This window comes from Pteropus medius, unplaced genomic scaffold (assembly GCF_902729225.1).
Source record: "Pteropus medius unplaced genomic scaffold, Ma_sr-lr_union100, whole genome shotgun sequence".
NCBI lineage: Eukaryota > Metazoa > Chordata > Mammalia > Chiroptera > Pteropodidae > Pteropus > Pteropus medius.
The window spans coordinates 11,321,475-11,345,192 of record NW_024342473.1 but is presented as its reverse complement, the minus strand read 5'-3'; the positions used below and the strand labels follow the sequence as shown (position 1 = coordinate 11,345,192).

General features: G+C 39.4%; 1 protein-coding gene across 3 annotated transcripts in view; it reads left to right on the top strand.

The window, feature by feature from the left end:
* Positions 1-23,718, top strand: part of IQCH (IQ motif containing H) — a 172,258-nt gene that overhangs the window by 118,282 nt on the left and 30,258 nt on the right. For all 3 annotated transcript variants that reach the window (XM_039865225.1, XM_039865224.1, XM_039865223.1), the window contains 2 exons: positions 4,265-4,385; positions 7,850-8,136. In XM_039865225.1, coding sequence (XP_039721159.1) covers positions 4,265-4,385; positions 7,850-8,136 — 408 coding nt within the window. The remainder of the gene's footprint in view (positions 1-4,264; positions 4,386-7,849; positions 8,137-23,718) is intronic.

Below are 23,718 nucleotides of genomic sequence, written 5' to 3'. Positions count from 1 at the left end.
CACACACATACACATACACACACACACATATATACACACACACACACATTTTGGCAGAGTGAAAAAGCAGAGCAGAAAGCAATTGTTCCACCAACTCCATTGTTTGTGTCTTCAGTCACGTGTTGAAAATCATCCAATAACAGAATCTCACTCAGCAAGTGACTTGACACAAGCCTCTCTGTTTGTAAAGCAGAGGACATAATATTGTCCTGGTTGACATCAGAGTGTTGCTATAAGGACCGAATGAGATAATGAATGTGAGCCTGCTGTGACAAGAGAAAGTATTTTACAAATACTGTTCTGATGGTTCACATGAATTTAGGGGTTTGTCTGGCATGTGTGTGTGTGTGTCTAATGTGTGTGTGGTAATCCTAACATGTGTATTACTCAAGTTTATTCTGAACAGAATGAGCCTGAATAACTATAGATTTTCCATTATCAGCATCTGCCCTTAAAGTTGTAGTAATTATGTTTGAACTATGCAGAATGAGAAACACTAGAGAACAGAAACTCCTCATAAGACCAAGAACTCTGACATCAGTGGGCCCTTTGTGGCCACTGAGCCGTTGTTGCTCCTAGGGAAGAGGGTGTTATCAGTTTGTCATAGCACTGCTGTGATGGCATCGTTTGCACCTGGATCTGAGCTCTGATCTCACCCACCAGTTCACAAGCAGCTTCTGAGTCCCCAGCCGTCAGTGTGCTATTGAGGGCTGTTTGGAAGTTGGGGGTGGTGGGGACATAAATTGAAGCTCTTGCACAGAATGCCATTTTGCTGCCCTTTCTTGAATATATGAGTTGCAGGTCCTGCTGTATTCTTTTTTTTTCTTTTTTCTTTCTTTCTTTTCTTTTCTTTTTTTTTTTTTTTTTTTTAGGGACAGAAGGACAATTCTCTTTTCATTGGTACTAAGGCCACTTATAGTAGGTTCCTTATGTTTCCTATCAGATGCTTCCCAAATAAATAGTTGAATAGTTACTATATCCCTACTATTCATCTCTATGTCTTTTTCTTAGAGAGTTAATGATGGCCTCACGCTGCCTCTGTGTACCCCAGCATCCCCTATTAAACATCACCCCACTGGTGTCTTCAGCTGTGTACTTCTCGTGATGGGACATAAGTCAGTCTCTGATTCCTGCAGCAGACTTTCCTCAAGGAAATGTACCCCCGTTCTATGGCTTTGTGCACAGCACAAATGCTGCGGGTCGAAGCCAAATGGCTGGCTTTGTAAGCAGTGGCAGCGGCAGCGGCCTGGCACACTGTCCAGATGCCTCATACATGCTGCAGTCTTGTTAATTATTGGCCCTCACATGGCGTGGTACATGACACTTTATAAATGTCACCTCATTTATCTTTCCAATGCCCCTCAGAGGCAGGGAATCACATAAAGTCCACCCTGGAAGGATTAGTGGTTCTTAAGTGGTCATCACCCAGGTGGTTCCTGGACAGCAAGGAGGGAAACCTGTTTGGCATTTTCTTTTATTTTGTAACTTCAACTGTTCAGGGCCGGGTCCCTGTGTCCACCACTGCCGTGATTCATTCCATATTTAGTGCTCCCTGTACCAAGCACTGGGGACACTGACCTCAGAACCACTGACCACATCATTAAAGAGCCCCCAGGGAACTGGAGAGCATGGAGAAAGGACACCCCACTGCGGCGGCAGAGAAGGCTTCCTGGAGGAAGTGTGATGAGAACTCACTCACAAAGCGTGAGGAGTCGGTCAGGGGAAGAAGAGGAGGAAGGAAGGCAGAGACTGAGCTGGGGTCGGGGCAGTTTGGGGTGAGGCTGGGAGCTGGAGAGAAGTGAGGCTACACTAGGAACCAGAGGTCAGGACACTGAGGCCCCCTCCTCATGCGTCCTGATGGGGAATTTTGGCTTAATCCTCAGGTTGATGGAGATCCAGTTTCAAGATTTAGGTAGCAAGGCTTTCACCTACTCCTTTACTGCCTCCTCTCCAGCTCTACCCCAAAACACAAACATTTTCCCCCTAGTTGAATTACTTAAAAGTCCTGATAGTCCGTAATTTTCCCCAACATTTTTTTATTGTAGTAAAATATCATCTTAACCATTTTTAAGTGTAAAGTTTGGTAGTATCAAATATGTCGCATTGTTGTGCAACCATCACCGCCACCCTTTCCATCATGTAAAACTGAAATTCTTTACGCGTTAAACACTAGCTCCCAATCTTCCTCCCTCCAGCCTTGACAATCAACACTCTACTGTCTTTCTCCATAACTCTGATACTCCAAGTACCTATAATTATTTGATATGTAGATGAGTGAATGAATAAATGAATGAATAAATTATTTCTCTTTGATGTCTTGAGTGAATGGCCACATAGCAGATCACTGGGTAGGTGGTTCAACACTTTTCAGAAGCAGGGCAGAAGGCAGAACCAAAAGGAAGTCTCTACTGTCCTGGGAGAGAGGCTTCCTTCCCTGTCACTCAATTTTCCCAGGCAGGGTGGGAATCCACAGCCATGCTTCCTTGACTCAGCTTCCATAGAGTAGAATGCTTTTAAATGAAACAAATGTAAACCAAAAAGAAAGATAGGTTTGGAGGACAGTGCTCAAAGGAGGAACAAAGAGGGCATCCAGGTTGTTGGAACTGCTTGTCTTATGTGCTTGTTTATGATGTAGACGCAGGGCTTTGGGGAGATGAGGGAATGTACAGTAAAGAGCCAGAGAAAACGTGTACATTGTGCAGGATATGAAAGGGGAAAGGCCCACTGTTTGACAGCGATTTCCCTGCCTCCACCTCCCAAGGCAGAGGCTGGCTCCATGAGCCGGCTTCCCCCGCCCATGGTGACAGACCTCCCCGCACTTTGCAGCAAGTCATCCTGAAGCAGTGTGGGCCAACGCACTCACCTTTTCTCTTGACGTTTTTGTTTTGTATGTCAAGCATTTACTAAGCTAACTAATGAGACTCTCCCGCCAAGATTTTCTGGATATCTGAGAGATTATTCATGTTATTTCAAACTGCCTAGAATGTATATACTCTCAGATGTTTGTCTTCTACTGTAGATTTTCAGAGAGCACTGGACTCAGAATGAACCAGATGTTCCAAGAAGCTTGGGGTAGAGGGGAATGGGGGACAACAATCACTTTTTAATGCTGAGGAACTTAGAAGTAAATGGGTATACAGATTATTTCTAAGATTCCTTCTATCCTCACGTGCCAAAGCTGATTCTTTTCCGATTCCTCCAAATTACTGAGCATTTACTCAGATTTGGAAGTTCCCAGCAGTCCAAAGCAAGCCTGAATTCTTCTCGCCAGTGTCCGATATTTTAATTATAAATATTGTCCATCAAATGGTTTTGTATCTACAGCCCTGCCCTACTTCTGGCATAAATAAAATCTGAAGAGGTGGCTTCTATTTGAAAAATTTTAGATAGTCTCTTCTATTTGAAAATTTCAGATAGTTTAAGACTGTCCAAAAGAAAAATTGTCCTGGCAAATTGAGGCTTTTTATATAAAAAATCCAGGCTTTCTATTCACTAGAGGGTTTCCTACTATTTTCATTTTAACAGGAGGCTCTGTAGTTTGGGGTGGTTCTATGATGGTATGGGGCCAGCCTAATGTCTAGTCAGGTGAGGCTGTGACCTAGCGGGGAATGGTGGGGGCGGGGGGGGAAACTGAGGCTTGCTCCCCTCCCCAACTCATTCTTCTAATCTGCCCCCACCTAAAACTCCACCTTTACAGCATCGGCAAGAAGTTTAAGGCTTTGATCCCAAGGTTGTTGGGTGTGGAAGCCCATCAACAACGGGGAAAGGGCACAGCTTAAAATGGAGGTGCCAAAGAAAGACCCTGCCCACTCCATAATTTCTCCCAGGGTCTACCCTGGCAGGGTCAAAGAATAAAAACCATTCAGGTCTAAAGGATTTTAGGGACAAAGTAATTAATTCAATGTTTTATATAAAGGGAAACTGAGGCACAGAGTGAGGAGGCACATTGCCCAAGGACACTCAGCTGGTCAGGCTGTAGTGGGTTTGAAACTGGGATCACCTGATGCCCAGAAGGAAGGCTGCCTTTCAGAGACAACAGGCACGATGAGCAGCAATATTTAGGGACCAAATAATTTTGAAATATAAAAAGTAAAGTGGCTGAAAAAATAGAGAAAATTTTCAAAATGGCTTTCTGATTCTGGATAAACAGTAACCACATTTTTTTTTTTTTTGCCTGTTGGAGGCCTGGTTTTTAATCACTCCACAAGCAGTTTTCATTTCTGTTGTAAAATTGCTTGTGGTTCTATTTAATTTGTTTCTGCAGGAGCCAGCTTTGGTGAAGATCTCCGAGGAGCTGGCGGGCATTTTAGCACAGCACGCTCAGCCAGTCAATGAGAAACGCTTCCCGACGTGGAGGAAATTCCTCCACACATTTCTCATTCAAGGTAAATAAGATTGTGAAGTTTCTATTGAGCATCCATCTCCACAACCTTGAATCCTAGTTTTGGGTCAACATGGGACCACTTTAAACACTTCGTATCTCTCGCGTTGGTTTATAAAAGTGCTTCTATAAGCAGCGTCTTTTTCATTTTTTGCCTAAATATCCATCTTGCACCAGCCTCGTAAGTAAATAATTGCCGAGTACACCAAGCATGGTGTGCACAGCTCGAGATTCCTGCCCCTTTTCTGTACCACAGACTTCTCCTGAGGGCTGGGCTTTGGAGTCAGATAACCTGGATCTAGATCTCATCCATGACCATGAACAAGGCTCTTAAACCCTCAGAGGCCCAGTTTCTGCACTCATCTACTTCACAGCGTTGTTGGGAGGATTCAGTGGAACACAGACTTGAAAGTTTCTACCACAGAGCCTGATCCCAAATAGGTCTTTAATAAATGTTAATTTCCTCTTCCGTTTTCTAGGAGAGTAGAAATGGTCTCACCTCCAGATCTGAAGGTAGCATTTCTGAATAAGAATCCTCTGTAGTCCCAGAACAAAAGAAGCCTCCATTCCTTTCATCTTCCTCCTCCTAACTCATCCCCATTATCTGAGGACATTAGAAGGTCCATGAATGTGGGAATGAATGGAGCGAATGATACTTATCCCCAGTGTCAGAGGTTCCTGTGGGAGTGCTACACCTGGGGACACCCATGCCATGCCCCTCACTCTCTAGGGGGTTACAGTGTAAGACATATTCTTATATGCTAACCCACAAGAACAATAGCTTAGGATAACATACTACAGAAGCTTCTTTTCCACTCTATTTGCTGCTATTGGGTGATAATATTATATTAACATTAATATATAATAATATATTATATGATAACAACAGCAGTAGCAAGAGGACAATGATGATAACAGCAGTGACAATAAATAATAAGCACCAATAATGCTTAGTGTGCACCAGGCATGATTCTAAGTATATCTATTGATTTATTTGATCCTCCTAATAAACCTGTGAGGTGGGTACCATTATCACCCTTGTTTTATAGAGAAAACTAAGATACAAAAGATTAACTAACTCACCCCAAATCACTCTGTTGATATGTAGCAGAGCCAATAAATACATCCCCAGGAGTCTTGGCCAGAGCTGGGGGTGTATTTATCAAGGAACACACCTTAGCTCCATGTATGAGAGAGTATTGGTTATTGGAATAACCAATAATCACAGGAGGAAGAGATAATGCTGCGTGATCTCCAATATTCTCTCTAATCTAAATTTCTATGATCCTACACTTTCCATACGTACCCGCTGACAGAAAAGTAAAACTAAAAGAGTCAACTCCAAGCATAACTGGACGAAAATAAGGTACCCACAACAACAACAACAAAAATGGTCAAGAATAGGGATTCTTTTTAAGTTAGGAAGGGAAGACCATTAAGATCTCCAGGTCCGTCCAGGATAGGATGTTAGGAAGTCTCCAGATCTTCCAAAGTCACCCTGCAAACCTTCCTCTAATCTATGTATTTTCATGAGATCTTTGTAGATTAGAGAGGGTTTTCCCAGCCACTGTCTCCCCTGCAGAAGTGTTGTAAACACAGTGCCTGTTTATGGGAGGCAGAACTAGCTTTATTGAGCCAATTTCATAGATGAAAATAAAACAGGCTCAAAGGTAGGAAGTGATTCTGGCAAAATCATACAACAAATGCATGGTGAGTGGAAACACAGTTAGATCCTACAATTTTAACACATCTCAAAAATCAGGTTCTAATCAGTCATGTGTTTTAAGACCTCTGCCCAATCCTGAGCCTAGCGCACAGCACACATCAGGCCTACATAAATGTTTACTGAGTGAAACGGGCTGTCTCCCCAGGCTTCCTGGCTCTAAGTTCACATGCTCTGCCATCTTCCACCATTGCCTCTTTCATTTCATTTCTGCTCTCTCCAATGTGCTTATGGTCATGAAAAGTGCTACACAATTGATTTCTGAATTACCGTAGTCTTGTATCAAAGGCAATATATTTTTTAAAAAGAGGAATTAATTGCTTTGAAAGGAAAATAATAGTGAAAAGATGTAGTTGTGATGTTGAGAACACAACACGATATAGCTACTTTGAAGTAAAAATAATCTTGTAAGTATAAACAACAATGTGCTTCTATTGAAGCACTGCCTTTCAAAATATAGGGGACAGCTAAAGCCGCAAAGTTATCTGAATCAGAGAGATTCAACAGGTTTTTCTATGGGTATCTAGGTACAACACACATTAGCAGGCCTCATTTGAGAAAAGCACATCTCAAACTAACCAAAAAGATAAATCAGTTTTCCTTCTGAAACTCAGCTTTATTTAGGGCCAGCTCCAACCACATTTACAGACATTTAAGGAAAGTGACTTTTATATAAAGTAACAGATGGCTGCATTTGAGAACTGCTAAAATCTCAGGATTTAGCCATATATGCTGTTCAAAGCCTGTGGGTAGAGGTCACCTCCCAGCAAATTTGCGAAATAACAAGCCAAGTTTATCTTAATACTGTCAGGCTCCGGAACCCACTATGTCCAGGGGCTGCAGAGCTGTTTTTACTTTAAAATTATGTTATCTAATTGTTTACAAATAATATTACAATTTTTTTTTCTATAAAAGGGATATACACAGTAAGATCTATGTTAGGCCTGAAAACAGAAAATTAGGGCCATGTAATTTTTGTGGACAACCACTGCTGAGCTAGCCCACAAATTAGCTAGGTCTAATATTGTTGCTGTGATTCAGCATCGAATTTGCCTTTATGATTTTTTTTTTATTCAAAGCAAGAAGTAAAATATGATAAATTATAAAGCTTTCATTATCAGCAAGGAGGAAGCATACCTGTCCTCAAGAACGGCAGTACTTCCTGTTTGCGTATTTTAAAAAAATGTTTTACAACTGGCTTTCTATAGGAGTCCTTTCGCTGACATAATGATCAGTGTTTTCTTATACCTGATAAAAGCCTTAACCTGTCAAAACTTCAATAAGTAGTGAACAGAAACAGCACTCTCATCATCAAGGTTTGAACTGTGGACTATACACAGTTAATTTCCCCTAAGGTATTTGCCTATAGGCCTTAGGTTCGTCACTTATATAATGAATGGGCATAGACTTGTTAGTCTTTGTGGTGTCTTCCTAATTTGATCAGAATCAAACCTACCATCCATTGAGTCCTACTGTATGCCAAGCCTTGTTGCTAAATACTATTAATATTGTATCTCTAAGACTCGTGACAATCTGGTGAGGTAGGTTTTATTATTCCCATTGTACAGATGAGGAAAAGGAGGTTCAGAGAATTGAAGCTACTTGTCCAAAGTCTCCCAAGACGTGGCAGATGCAGGATCTGAAACCCAGTCCATTTGCCATAGCCTGGCTTCGTTCCTCCTGTCTAAGTGAGCACAGTCTATGTGAATGTATCCTTTCACCTACTCCATGCTTTTTTTCACCAGGAGGCGTGGTCGAAGCATACCCACCTGCAGAAAGTGTCACCAACCTGACAGTGGACATGCTGATAGAGCCCAGTGGAGAAATCAGGGTGCTCTCAACGGGAGACCAGTTACATGCGGAAGGCCCCTTCATCTCCTCCGGTACCACTGTGCCTCAAACCTCAGTGGATCCCCAAGTTCTCAGTTCCTTGTGCCTCCAAATTGGAAAGGCTTGTAAAATGAGAAGTGTGGTTGGTTACTTTTCTATAGACCTGGTGACTTTTATTGATCCAAGCACCTTGGAACAACAGGTAAGTAGACTTGATGCCACGTGAAATACTAAAATATCTAGACCCCATATTGTCCACACTCATGCAATAGGGCATATAAGGGAGCTTCTAAGATTCATTATTTGTCAGATGAGCTGACCCTATAAATTCAGCATTTTACACAGTCCATGTCAATCTGTGTGAGACTGGACTTTATGTCTGGAAATACAGGAGCAGGGTCTTTTCCTTTGGGTACCATTAGAGTTTAAATGACTACAGCTCATCTTGTAAAACTCTGTTGAGTGGGCCTCAATTCTCTACCTGTGTCTTGTTGTAAGACAATGCCTTCCAGGGATCAAACCTGGCTAGAGCCTGTTCTTAAAGAGAACATCAATCATTAGAAAGGAGTTAAGAGTCCCTGTTTCTGTTCCTTTTCTTAGTTCAGCAGCAACTTATGTTGTCAATATTATCTTCTAAAAACTATGTTGGTAAATAAGGTCTAAATAATAGTATAATGAACATCACGTGCCCTACCCCGCATAAGAAATAAAGTGGTGCCAATACCACCTCCAGCCCTGTGTACTTCTTGTCAACCCTCCTCACTGGCTCTTTCTCCTCCCAGAAGTAGCCACGATCTTACATTTGGGACTTTGATTCCTTTTCACATCTTTACCCTTTTACTGCACGTGGATATACCTATAAATACTATATAGTTTCATCAACTTTGTGTAGATTGTAACCTCCTATATATCATTCTATAGCATGCTTTTATTTATTCAATATTTCATCTACAAGGTCTTTCATATACACCTGTGTGGCTCTGATGTATAATATTCTAGATTATAATGTTTAAATTCACTACTACTTCACAGGACTTGTTTGTTTTTAAATATTGAGTTCCTCTCTGTTAGTGTTGGGTGACCGGGCTTCTGCCTAAAGGATGAAATGGCCTCCCACCCTCCCTCTCCTGATATCCTGTGGCCATCTAACATTGTAAAAATACTCTAGTTGTTTTATATTCATTATTCTCAGTTTTATGGTTCTCCATTTCAGTCAGATGATGGTTTCAAAGTGAGAGTTATGTTTTGGGCATGTTTTCAGCTTGTTCAATAATCATTTTCCATTCGCCTTCCTGGGCCCTCCAGTGGTTTTACATTCTTTTCTCAGGCCCGCAGATTGGGAGAGAAAAGAACAAACTGAAGGGCCTTCAGAGATAATTCTGCCCTGGGCGGAAGGAGGACAGGAACTGCCTCTGGTGGAAGAGCTGGGTGGCAGAGAAACGGGGAGGAAAGGATGTTTTCCCTAAACATCTGTCAAGAGAAAGAAGGATTAAACCTGGGATCCTTTGGGCGGTAGAAAGGATGAAACTATGGGGACAGTTGACTGGTGGTTTTTATTTATTCGCATTTGGCATAGGGAGAATTGCACATGGCAATGAGAGGGATCTTCTCCAAACAGCTGGTCCTTTCCCTGAGCTTACCACCCTTCCGGGCTTCCGGGCTAAAGGTTCCACCCTTCACCTGACTGGTCCCATGTGCCTCACCAGATTTGTTCACCCTAATTCACCTCCTTTTTCTTTCTTTTCCAACCGCACTGGCCTCCCTCTGTCCCCCTTATTCATCACACTACCTCCTGCAACAGGGCCCTTACACATGCTGCCCCTCTGCTTGAAATGCTTTTGCCTCCTCTTCTTTACCTAGTTAACCCCCTTCCCACCCACCATATTTCGGCACAAGCTTTACACTTTCTTAAGGAAGCCTTCCATGACAAAGTCAAATTCATCCATTTTAGGTTCTCATATTACTCACCTCTTCTTCATACCACTTACCGTAGTTTTAATTTTAAACTTATTTACATGATTATCTGATTAAATCTGTCTCCTCCTGTAATTTTGCTCCCCACTCAATTCTCAGCACTACCTCTGCGCAAAGCAAGGCTTCAGTAAATATTTGTTGAAAGAATGAGTGAATAAACGACAGGAGTATTCTAGTAGATGGTGGTGCCAAGGCTTTTAGAGAAGGAGCTCAGGCATCGGTCGATGGATGAGAAAATAAATATTAACCCAGGGTTCTCTGATTTCATCATCCTATGACTTCTTATCCCTTCCTGTTAACACCTGAGTATATGGCCATTTGCATTACAATTTTCTATACTGATTTGTAGAAGCTTTCTGTATATAAGGAACTCTTATCCTTTGACTTTCACACTTGTAAATATCTTCTCCCAGATTTATTTGCGACTTTTCTCTTTTTTTCACTCATGTTTCTTCACCATAAAATCATTTCTTTTTCCTTTGTAATTGATTAGTAGCGTTTTTGTGGAAAAGTTTTCTGAGAGTACACCAATATCTTATTCCTCATCAATTTCCGCCCACAAAACTTAGCATCCATTACCAACTTTCTCCTGAGTCGGCCACCACTATGATAGTAGTACTTTTATATTTCCATCATTCTTTCTACATATATTCATTGGCAGTATATTGCAAGGAAGAGTTTTTCCTTCTCCATCTTTCACTTATGTATGTAGGCATGCATGCATATAAGTTATGCATGTATGTATGCATGTGTATATGCATGTATATACTTATACCAGTTTAAACTCGAGTTTCTACTTCTTTGGTCAATTACAGTATGTACTTTCACCATTTTCATGTTCAAATTATTACAGATTTGGCTAGTGGTGGGTCTCATGTCCTTTTGATCTGTTCCTGTTATTCTTTAAGCACTGTCTTACTTTCTAGAACAATGAGATATTTCAGGTTCATCCTACACTCTCCCTGCCCGAGACCTGGGATCAACCTAAGAGCCTCGGATCCTTTTAGTAGATCTGGGCTCATGCTCACTTCAGCAGCCTGTATACTAAAAAAAAGACTTGGGCTCTTAGTGTTGTCACTGCTACTGGAGTGTCATTGCTTCTGGTCTCTCTCAGTGGACAGAACAAGAAATATATACATATATATACTCACGCAAGCATACATATACCTACATACATATATATTCATGCATCTATCACTATTATCATATCTATCAGTGTATATATATATATATATTTTCTACTTAATTAATTCACTTTATTCATCCTTTGCTTTTATTATTCTCTTTGTTGCCTAATGTTAAAACTTTAAATTGTGCCTATCACAATTTGACAAGCCTCTATCAGTGTATATATTTTAAAGCCTTACATTCCTGCCAATTATCTCTAATTCCAATCTAACGCCTCAAGATTCTTTCTAGACTTCCCTCTTCCATACTTAAAATAATCACCTTTTCTAACTATGATAAACCTGAGTCTCTTTATCCTCAATATATTTACTCAATCAACTTATTTATTTGTTCAGTTTAACCAGCCAATCTCCCAACTAATGCGGCTGTCTTCTTCACCAGCCACGTCCATGCTCCACCTCTGCGCCTCCTGTACTTGGATATCAAAGTCTGTCATTTGTGTTTTAAGTTCATTTGTAATGCTTTTCGTCATACGAAAGTTTCAAATAGTCAACTCTAGCTCTTTATCAAAAGTACTGTGCATTTCCTTGGGCTTATCGCTTCCTCTCTCTCAGCTTCAGTTTTCTCAGCTATAAAACGAGTAGGTTAGCTTATTTGACTTCTGAAGAACCTTCAGGTTCAAAATTTATTTATTTCAATAATATTTTCATAGTATTTATTTTTACATTCAAAAGTTAATAATAGTAAGAATTTACTTTTTAGAAATGTCACAAGGAAATAATCACAAAGATTTATGTACACATACATTAATCACAACATTATTAAAGATAGTAAAAATTTTCAAATAGCCCAAATTCCAGTAATAGAGAATTTGTTAAGCAAATTATGATAGATCAATAGAATTGAATGCTATCAAAACAGTAAAACTCAAGTTTTTGAAGAATATTTACCAGAAAACTGTTTATAGAATAGTGGAAGGGTAAAATGCAGGTTACAAAACAATATATGCACTAAGATAATTTTATAGCAATAATATATATACGTATATATATTATATATACATATATATATGTATATGTATATTATATATATTATATATATTATATATACATATATATGTATATTATATATATTATATATATTATATATACATATATATGTATATTATATATATTATATATATATTATATACATATATATGTATATTATATATATTATATATAATATATACATATATATGTATATTATATATATTATATATATTATATATACATATATATATGTATATTATATATATTATATATATTATATATACATATATATGTATATTATATATATTATATATACATATATATGTATATATAATATATATATACGTATATATATTATTGCTATAAAATTATCTTAGTGCATATATTGTTTTGTATATATATGTATATATATATATACACACACACATATATGTGTGTGTGTATATTATATATATATAATATATATGTATATATATTATATATATATATATATACAGAGCAAAAAGAACCTAAAGAAATAAAAGATGTTGCAAGTTATTATTTCTGGATTGGAGGATTGAAGGTGCGGTAGGCAGAGTAATACTCCCATCACCCCAAAGATGTCCATGTCCTAATCCCTGAAACCTGTGATGTGACCATACATGTCAGCATGTATATGGGATTAACTTAAGGCTGTTGCAATGGGAAGATTATCCTGGATAGTCACAAAGGTCCTCATGGTTTTGAAAATGAAAGAAGTGACCACAAGCCAAGGAAAGCAGACATCCTCTAGAAGCTGAAAAGGGCAAGGAAACAAGATTCTCCTCTAGAACCATTAGGAGGAATGATGTCCTCTGACACCTTGATTTTAGCCCTGTGGGACTTCTGACATTTGACCCTTTTAGCTGCTAAGTTTATGGCAATTTATTACAGCAGCAATGGGAAACTACTATAGAGATTTCTGCTTTGTTCTTTGTGTTTTCTGTGTTTGTATTTTCAAAAGGAAGTATTCATTATATTTGTAATCAGAAAAAAATATTCGAATAATGAAAACCATAAAGTTGTATAGAATGTTATAGTTTACAAATTACTTTCCCATATATGATCCTACATACAAACATGTCTTACAGTAGACATGGGAGGCAGGGAACTGAGGTGACTGTATCCATCTCAAATTCTTGCTATTTGGCCCCATAACTTACCATAGTGGCATGATAAGAGAAGACGGGACTAGGAGCCAAAGAAAGGTAGATAAAATGATAGTGGTACACCAAGGACAGCCCCGCAGTTGTGAATCGACTCCAGATAAGAATATGAAAAGTCCTGTCCAGACTTCAGGAGATGAAAGTGAGGTTCTAGGGTAGTAGAATGGAGAAACAGTTTTGGAAATGTAGGGTTTAAATATTGAGAACATCAGGCAGAACCCAGGGTCATTTGGGAATAAGAGGAAAAGGGCCAGTCCTGGGAAGTGGAGCTGGTAGGCGCATAGTACAAAATCATTCCAACTAGTGGACTTATGTCCTAGATGCCAATATCCTAGGAATAGGGAAACTCCAGGCTTCCCGAGAATCCATGCAGATACGTGGAATGACAAAGTGGCCATTTTAGAGATCTGGCTTCCCACGAGGATGTGGGGAGAGGCTCTGCCCCAAGTGACTGTGGAGGGATCTAATCCTTAAATAAAAAGTAGCACAGGCTATTTCCATACCCCAATGTGTCCTGGATCCAGGAACCAGGTCCCTCGATGGCAGTTCCTAGTGGGTTCCAGAAGGGCCATGAAGCACCTACCAAAGGCCTTAGATTGAGAAGAGGCTGACATGTTCATTGAACAAATACCTTCCAAGAGCTTAGGCTACCCCTTGCTGGATGCAGAGGGGGGCGGAGATTAAACAGGACATGTTCCCTATCATGAGGAAAGTCATTTCATATCTGTCATCCTATTTCATTTGATACACATGCACATAATTGTTTTGTCGGCTTACTGGTTCTTAGGTATAAATTTTGCCTCCATGAGATTTCTAAATCTTCTAGAAAGCACTGGAACTTGCTTTTTTTTTTTTTTACCTCTTTTTGATGTCTAACAATGATAGTCACATAAGAGCCAACTGGTTAATGAACTTTTGAAAATTCTAGAAGATCCAGATCTATTGAGCTTACTCATTCACTTCCGGAAATTTCTAAAAGAAAGAACAAGTATTTATTGAGCATCTATTATGTATATGCCATTATGGTGGATGCTAGAGAGGCTGCAAAGATGCAAAAGATGTAGAGGTGCCTGCCCTTAGGGAGATCACAATCTATCTGGGGAGACAGACTTGAAAAGTGAATTACAAGGAAAAGCCTAAGTGACAACTACATAGAACAGTACAAAGAGCTATCACAAAGGTAATATCAGTTTAACTGCCTTCTGTTTGGAGCAGTCAAGAAAGGTTTTTGCAGAGTAGGTGGGATTTGAGTTGAAAGATAATTAGGATTTGAAGGAGGGTAAGAAAGAGGGAAAGATGCTGTGAAGGGTGGTGGTAGAAAAGCACAAAATACATATGGGTAAAATGATGATCTGAGTCTTACAAACATTATATCCAATTTACCTCGTGTAAATATGCATTTATATATCATTCTCCAGTTCCTTTTCTTTATAGAAAAGTCACTAAACAAATAGATTGGCAAAGATGCTTTCTGTTGAAATTCCCTGTTAGTCTTAAACTTTTGAAACAATTATCTCTGTTATGAGCATTGATAGTTATTACTTTTATGTAGAAAAAGGAAAGGAAATCCTATCTTTAAGAAGAGTTTAGATGAAAAACTACTGCATACAAAAGGAAGTGAGACTTGTTACAAAGTACAAATTGTGAGGAAAAACAAAAATGGAAACCCTAATATATATCAGAGAATATCCTATACACTCTGAAAACTGTTTCTACAAGTTTCGATATACAAATATGTCAGCCTAGAATAGAAAAAAGGAGATAGCTGAAAATATTTTCATCGTGATGAGTAATAGATTCTAGACCCAGTCTTTCCACTTACCAGTTGTGATACTTTTGACAACTCACTGGACCTCTCTGAGCCTAGTTTTTTCATTGACAAATAGTGAATTCCTGCCCTCCTTCTCACAGGATGTTCTGGGAGGCTGAGCAGATATAAGGTGCTGTTCTTATTAAATCAAAAGGCGTAATCACATGTAAAGCTGTCACTCGAGCCCTCAGCAGGTTCTCAAACTGTGAGTGGAATCTGAATTGAATTAGCATTATTTTTAAAAGTCAGTGAGCATTTTCATCATCATAAAGTGATATATAAGCATCAAAAATGAATATATTTATTTCAGAGAGTGGTAAAACCAAGGTCTATAGAAATATCATAATTCCTTCTTATTCATTGCTTTATACCCAGCACCTAGCACCATGTCTAGCATATAATAGATTCACAATAAATATTTATTAAATGAATAAATGAATACTTCTCTCTGAGTCCCCCTCTTGTACTCTCATTTGCAAGATCTCCCTACCTCTGTTTGCAAGATATACTAGGTATTCACCAAGGGAGCTCAATGAGATTTACTTTTTCTCTTTAGGGAAGGTATTTTATTGATATATAAGAAAGTTAACAGTGTATATCTAAATTAAAATTTAATAGGCCTTTGGCATAAGCAGAAGAGGCTATTATTCAGTATTTTTAAATGCTATAATAGGCGCATTGTTAATCACAAGTTAACACCTAGTGAAGGGAAAAATAGATATCAAAGAATTTTGAAGCATTAAAGTAAAAGCATTAAAGTAAAAGACCTGTCCCTTTAAAAGGTCTGCATCTTTGTGTCATGAAAGAGACCTATAATACACAAGTATTAAGAATGATGATGGTGGTGGTGATGATTTCTACAATAAACACAAAGTTAATGATGACAATAAATTTTACAGTGACAATTATAATTTTGTTTCTTAACACTGATAATGCAGGTAAACCAGTGGCCAGTGTTGTTATGAACAATGTTACCATGTGTGCCTGTCCTTAAATGTTTGGTTAATCCCCTTATGTTATAAACATTGAAAGATGATATAGTTCAAGCCTAAACTTCAGAAAGATGATAGTTCAAGCCTAAACATCAGCTCTTGGGTAGAACTTTGGCTGGCCTACATATGTAATAGACCCAGTCCTCTGTTTATAACATGCCATCCACCCAGGACTTCAGATATCCACTCTCATCATGGAGATCCTTGCTTTCATTTGAATGAAACCCTGACACTTCTCTCTGGACTTTGATGTCTCTAATGAACTTTAATCACCAGAAACATTGCCAGGTGAGTGAATCTAGGCACTCACACTGCATCCTGTGCTTTTCAAGAGGTGTTACACTCCTACCAGACTTAGGAGGGCAGCAGCTAGGGGAAAAGAAAAGGCTCCCTACTAAGGCTAAGAAAGACCAGAAGTTTCTCCACATATATGTGTTTACAGCTGGTCCCCCAGCATCACACGCAAAAAAAGCTGAGTGGCCCTTTCCTACTTCCAGCTGCCACCTGTGGTTAAGAGGTTTTGTGTGATAAATTTTGCCTTGCAAAGTTGTCCTTAACATTCATTTTAACTTAATTTTGCCTGTACCATAACGTTGGGGTGACAAAGGACAGGGTAATTTGTGCTAGGCCTTACCTATTTCTTAAAACAGCTCTCAACTACCCCCTCCCACCATGTGACACTAACTGCTTTTCTCATTGATCATGTCCAAAGTACCCTCCAGGACAAGCAAGCTGACCTGCTTGGTGGCTCCCATGTTCAATAAATGCATTCTTATCCCGCCTCCCACATGCCACTTTCATTCCTACAAATTGCCTCTCCTTTCTTTTCTGTCAGTACGCAGCTTCCCTTCTTTCAAAACACGTTTCACAATCCAACTACTCATGGAAACCCAACTTAATCCCACTCCAACTGCCACTTCATTGATTAGCCTCTCAGAGCTGAGGTATAGTATTGATGGCAGAGTAATTATTAATGATAACATTAATGATTTACTGAATTTTTGTCAAGTGCCAGGCACTCTGTTATTTATTTTACATACAGTATTCCTAATCCTTACACCCTGAGAAGTGAGTATTATTATCCCTAATTTACAAAGGAGGAAACCAGGGCTAGAGTGACATGTTTAAGGTCACATGGCTATTAAGTGGCAAAGCCAGGGTTCAAACCATGACAGGGTTCAAACCAAGCTGGCTGCCAAGCCTGTGCTGCTTCTCCCATAGCACATACTTGTGGTACTGCATTGAATTGATGGTGACTTCCCTTTGTAAGCCTCTCCCCCTTCCTCAACTACTATCACCAAAGAAATGCATGTCTTTCTTGTATATCCTCAATATGCTTGTTGAATTGAGTTGAACAGCTTAAAGCCAGAAAACACATCTCCTATTTTTTTTAAATATATTCCATCCTTGTGCTCAGCACATAAGGTAATTATTAAATGTTAATGACTAAGCGAAATGGAATAAAATCAGCATTGCGGTAGCCATTTTTAAGCTTTCAGAGTTTAAATGAGCAAGCCCATACACAGCACTACAGCTGGGAGCGCCATATTGCCATTAAGCCAGAAGGTGGATTCACGGGATGGGAACATTGAAATCAGACAGCACAAGAATGGTTAAGTTAGTTTTCCAAACCACTTTCTACAAGTAGCTACTGCTTTTTCCCTCATAATAATTTCACAATAGTTAGCCTGCTAGGTGAGAAATCTTAGGCAAAAAAAAAGAGAAAGCCAGAGGAATTTAGAATAACCACTAACTATTAGGCCAAGATTGGAGGTGATATGGACAAATTCCCATCTAGCTAGTCAAAAATGTAAGAGAACTGCCATCTAGACTTCAATACGGGCTTTATCTTTCAGAGTAAATGCCTTTGTTCTTATCATTAGATTGATGAAATACAATCTCACATTCCAACACATGTGGATATCAAAATGTGTATTTGGGGAGGAATAGTGTCTTATGCTATCAGTCTCTGCTTCCTTTTGCTTTCTTTGCTCATAGCATGAAATTTCCTACTTTTTGCTAAAACCTTACTATGTAGCTTTTTAACTTAATTAAATATATAGACAATTACTGACACCATCTGTCTTCATAGAAAAAGCACAAGAAGTAACACAAAAGACTAGAATTCTGAAGGGAATACTTAGCAAACATAATCTTCTAGCTCTACTATAGTGATATTTATTTTTAGGAGCCCTTATGTTATTTTAAATCACATGTTTTTTTAGAAGTAATGAATTTGAGCTATACTTAAAATGTAGTGGCTTTGGTATGATTTTTTAAAAAGAAAATATCAAGTAATCCATTGCTTATTCAGTAAAACAAAAACTTAAACATGCCATTGAACATCTGTTACTAGTATAGTCTAACACAGCACTTAAAATCCTTTAAAATCCCTGAAAACCTTTATAAAGTTACATGAATCTTTTGCATAAATAGAACTGTTTTAACAATACGTATATTCCTTTAAACATATATTTTGCTTTCTTAACCATAAGATCCACTGTGTTTGCCTATGGTTCCAGGCCTTTAGAAATAAATAAATGAAATGGCTTCCCTTTCTGAGGGAGTCAGTCATCCCCTAACATGCCACATTGCTAGCCCACTCTAGAGTACCTGCTTATTTGTCTATTTTTACATTTTTAAATTTTTCCTTTTCAAACGTTTGTGGAAATGATATCAATATGTAAGTGATATTGAACCCACCCATTGAAACTTGATCAAGCTAAGTCAGAAACCAGTACATAATACAAGCCCAAATAAAATAACAAAATTCATCTCCCATAGGGAGAACACAGGTGGGAAATAGAAAGGAATTACAGAGAAGAGTTACAGTCACCACCAAGGAGGACAACTGGGTTCTCCTGAAGCTCTTCCCTGAACTGGAAAAATAGGTTTTGAATTTTTGAACCCCATGTGGCAGCAGCTAAATGCCCTACCCTCCATAAACAGAAGAGTACAGGATGAGAAGACATCTCTAAAGATGCTCAATATAAGAAAACACTTTTCAAAGAGGTAACTATAAAACTTCTATTCATATTAAGACATTGTATATCAAAGAGCCTGCTGTCTCAGATTTGAGGGGGAAAACATCAGTGTGTGTACTTTGAATTTTTTACTCACTTGTTATGAAGGAAATAATTTCACAACTATTTTCTACAAGTTACCTTGAAGAGACTTAACGAAATATTTATCAAATACAAGTAGAGCTAGAACTAAGAATTTACACTTATCTGCCATGACTTAAAAGCCTTCTAATGCATTCTCCTGAGAGTAAGCCATATACTAAAAAACAGTGCATTGAATTTTAAGAAGAAAAGGAGAGAAGGAGGGAGGAAAGGAGGAAGGAAATGCCTTCCTTAATGCAGTTTCTTTCATTTGCTAGAAATGGAACCTCAGAACAAATGGTATCAGAGGGGGTTAGTCAGTTGAAGGCAGCCTCTGGGGTGAAGTTCAGAGGGACAGAGGCCTAACATAGCAGCAGAACCCCGACGGGTAAGCCCGGACTGAGAAACACTCTTTCTGGTGAAACTACAGGGTGATTTTCAGTCAGCAGCTACTCAATTGGAATTTTCCCTGGGCCCTATGGCTCCATCAGTACATACATTTCTGGAAAGTGCCACAGGACTTCCACTGATCGCAGGTAGGAAACTTGGCTTTTTGACTACACTGAAGGATAATGTTTCTTTGTCTTTATACAGCTCTTTTATTATAGGTCCTCAAAGTGCTTTACAGACCGATAATGAGCAGGTGAGGAAGAAAGGTGTTAAATGACTTGCCCAGGGTCCCACCATAAATCACAAGCCTTCTCTGGCTTCAGAACCATCTAGTAATTGGTGGAGCTTCTGGATGTGACTGCCAGCATCACAATGCTTGCTCATATTCTACCAAGCATCCGTTTCGCTTACCAGGAGGAGAGTAATATCCAAGGTCAAGCACTGGAGAAAAAGCCTGGACTTCAGAGTCAGGCACACTTGGATCTTAATCTCAGCCTTGCCGCTTAGCTGTGGAACTTGGGCATGTTTCCAGGTTCTCTGAGCCTCCACCTCCACTTCTGTAAAATGGGGACAGGTTAATATCTACGTCACAAGGTTGTAAGGATGACATGAGAAAATACTTACCAGAGTGCCTGTACATGATAATCCTTAACATATACTAATTTCCCTTCCTCTTACCTTCCCCAAGTCTCCCTCCTAAAGTCTGTCCTCCATGTGGTCAAATTAGCAGCTTCGTAAATATTGCTGCCATCAAAAAAGATGGCACATTAACTGGCTCGATAGAGTGCTGAATCTTTCGAACACCAGAGTCCACAGACAACAAAAGTAAAGTTGTGGGATCCAGATTCATTTCTCAGATAACCAACTCCAAAAGGTTCCATTATGGTAAACAACTCTCTACCATCACCAAATTAATCAGAATTTATTGAATTACTGGATTGACTTGAAGGCGATGGGGAAGTGTGCCTGTAGCGAGAGCATAGGGTTTGGGCAGAGGGACTTCTCAAGCCACAGAAGCCAGGCCGAAGTGCTGGAGGACCCTGGAGTGAGGGAAGAAGAAACAGGAGGGAAGAAGAAACAGACGTGCCCAAGAGAAAGCTTTTCTGTGCCACGAGCCCACTGATCAGCCATGCTGCTCTTCTGGATTTGGCCAAATTCATTGCACTGATGAGACCAGTGCTGAGTGCTCATCCTCATCTTGCTTGGCACAAAGTCTTCCACGTCCATAAGGGCTGGGCACAGCAATCCTCCCCGATGGAAATTGTGAAACAAGAGCTTTCTGCTTTGAAAATTCATATAAAAGCCTTTTAGAGATTATTTGTAGTAACTTTAAAGGAATATTTTTCAACGAAGCAATTCATTCACCAACCCTGACATTTATAGCATGAAAATTAAAGAACAATCATCTATAGCATGGGATTATTACATTGAATTGCCATGGAAGAAGCAAATGCAATTGCTAGTCCTAAAAACCTGTAATAGGTTATAAAAATTGGGTTTTTATGTTTATTATAGTTTAGTGCTTAATATCAAAATGAGAAAATGATCTTCCCAAAATTCATAATAAAAAAGTAAGGAAATACTTATAAAGAAAAAAGAAGTGAGTAAGTCTATACATTAAGAATACAAATAATAGCCATTAGTCTTGAAAGTAAGAGAGGGAGGATCATAAATTTATAGAGGTAGTAGAAAAAAAAACTTGGGAAAGGAAACAGGTAAGGCAATGATATATTAAATGATTTGTGATTTTTTTTTTACAAAAGTGAAATAATTTAGAAACCCAGATTATTTTTAAATATAGTTCCTGCACATCCTGAAAGAATTTCCAAAGTAAAAGAGAATCTTCTGGAACTACAAAAAAAATGGGCTATTAATGCTGGTTATTTGGCGTCACGGAAAATGCTGGACCAGGAGTCAGGAAACTTGGGCTTTGATTCCAGCTCTTCCTTTATTGGGGGATCTGAGTGAGTCAGTTCACCTCCCAGAGTCCTCATCTGTAAAATAAGGAGGTGGGAATGATGAAAGCCATTTTAAGTCTGCAGGACAGAGCTGTTTAAGACCTCTCTGAGCCCTGAGTATTCTTAGTTTAGAGATTCCATCACTCTACATCATATCAAATGCATTATATGCACTTTCATGGAATAAACATAACTGCATAAGATCTGTGTTGCATTTAACTCACATGTCAATTTGGTTAATCTTTTTAAATCGTTTATTGTTATTTTACAGTTTTCTTATTTGGAAGCCAGTAACTTTTTTTCAGACTCTAAACATCATTTTGAAGGCCTTTGAAAATCGTAGCAGCTCCAGGCATAGTGGACTACCAGGCCCTGAGTGCTAAGTGGCAGGGCTCAGAATTTTTGCCGCCTCTGGCCCCACAACTCCAAAGACTCAATATAAGGCAATGTCCAGTGTGAGTGATGCAAGAGAATGGTTACTTAAGTTGCTCAGAGACAGTCTCGTGGAGCTGGGATATAAATCACGCTCAGAAGATAAATAGGATTAATAGAGACAGAGGGAAAGGCCTACAAGATGCACACTAAGAGTGTCCACTGTTGATCAGGGCCAGGGTGACTGCCGGATACAGTGCCAACAGCAGTTGTCTTCTGCCTCTCCAAGAGACTGGGCCATCCCAGCAGCCGCCACTAGGTGGCAACATGCCAAGAGGCTGCAATCCTCTCTGCCTATTGATTTTTTTACATAATACGAACAATTCTTAACAAATATCATAATCACATTAATATTTTATTAACTGAAAAGTCTTACAGTGCACTATCCCACTTTCTTTAAAATGAAGTATCAGACGTGTTGTTCACAATGGAAAGCTTGATGCTATCTGATGATTCAATGATTAAAATGAGAAGAGATATCTATCACTTAGTAGCTACCTAAGAAAGTATGTTCTCTGTATGATAGCCAGGATTCTGGAACCTGTTTTTAAATAGTATCTGAGAAGAGGTAAATGTGCTCCCAGCCTTTGAGAAGCAGGCAAGAAGACCAAAGTCAAGGGCCAGTCAAGGGAGTTCTTACACCTGCCTCAGACTCTGCTCCCGGCAGTCACACAGGGAAGTCAGGATCCAGACAGATTTGTGTCTGCCAGACCCTGCAATACTAATCTTACACAGTATCTCATGTAGTCACTGACCCTCATAACAGCCCTAAGATATAAAGATCATCACAGATAGGTCTGTTTTAACAGACGAGGAAACAGAGGCCCAGAGAAGGAAGTTAAGATCATGCAGACAGAGAAGGGCAAGGCCAACTCTCCCAGTGGGTCCTGTAACTCTAGAGCTGGGCACATGGCCCAACCATAACTATGGAGACCCATGTGTCTGACTGAGGACTTGACCTTGCTCTAGAAAGATTCAGGTGGTCCAATGGTAGATTTCCTGTCTGACTGGAACTGTGAATAAAGACATGGGCAGGGAAGTGGTGCACACTTCCCTCAGCTAACATGAGCTGCTGAGGAGGGTGGGCTGTGCCGCACTCTGCACCCTGATGCCATCACTGTGGTGGGCGAGTTCTCAGTCTGGCGTCTCTTAGTTGCCTTTGTTTGAGGATCTATACCTTAAAAATGTCTCCACGAGTGACACATCTTCACAATTGCCAGTTAGCCTCATCGATGCATCATCTGGAGGCAATCAAGAGAAGGTCCAACAACACTATTAACCCCACTCGAGGAAACCGCGGTCCAAAGAGGTGACTTGCCAAGGATCACAAATATTTGTCTCAGACCCTGGTACCAGGAGCTTGGGCCTTTAGCAAGTCACTTATTCTTCTGGAGTCTCGAGGTCTTCTTACCAAAAAGGAAGGAGGAACACGAGGAGGAGAGGAAGCCTAGAGATGGGTCTGCAAAACATCTATGGATTCTTAAAGCTCTGAAATTCTATGAGTCTTCAATGAATGTTATTGATTTATAAATTAGTCTCATCAGTCCCTGATGCCCATAAGAGAAGGTTGGCAAGACCAAACTCTTTGCTACATAACTTTATTTTGAGCGCATCTGTCCACATCTGCATGCTCTGCCACCCATCCATCCGGCCTGTCATAGGAAAGAGGCATAAGCAGCAGGGGAGAGTAGGCAGCTTCCACCTGCCTGAAACATCTTAGGAAAAAAGGGCTCAATATTAGGCCTCTTTCCCACACCTCCCCATGCAGAAGTGTGCTATTA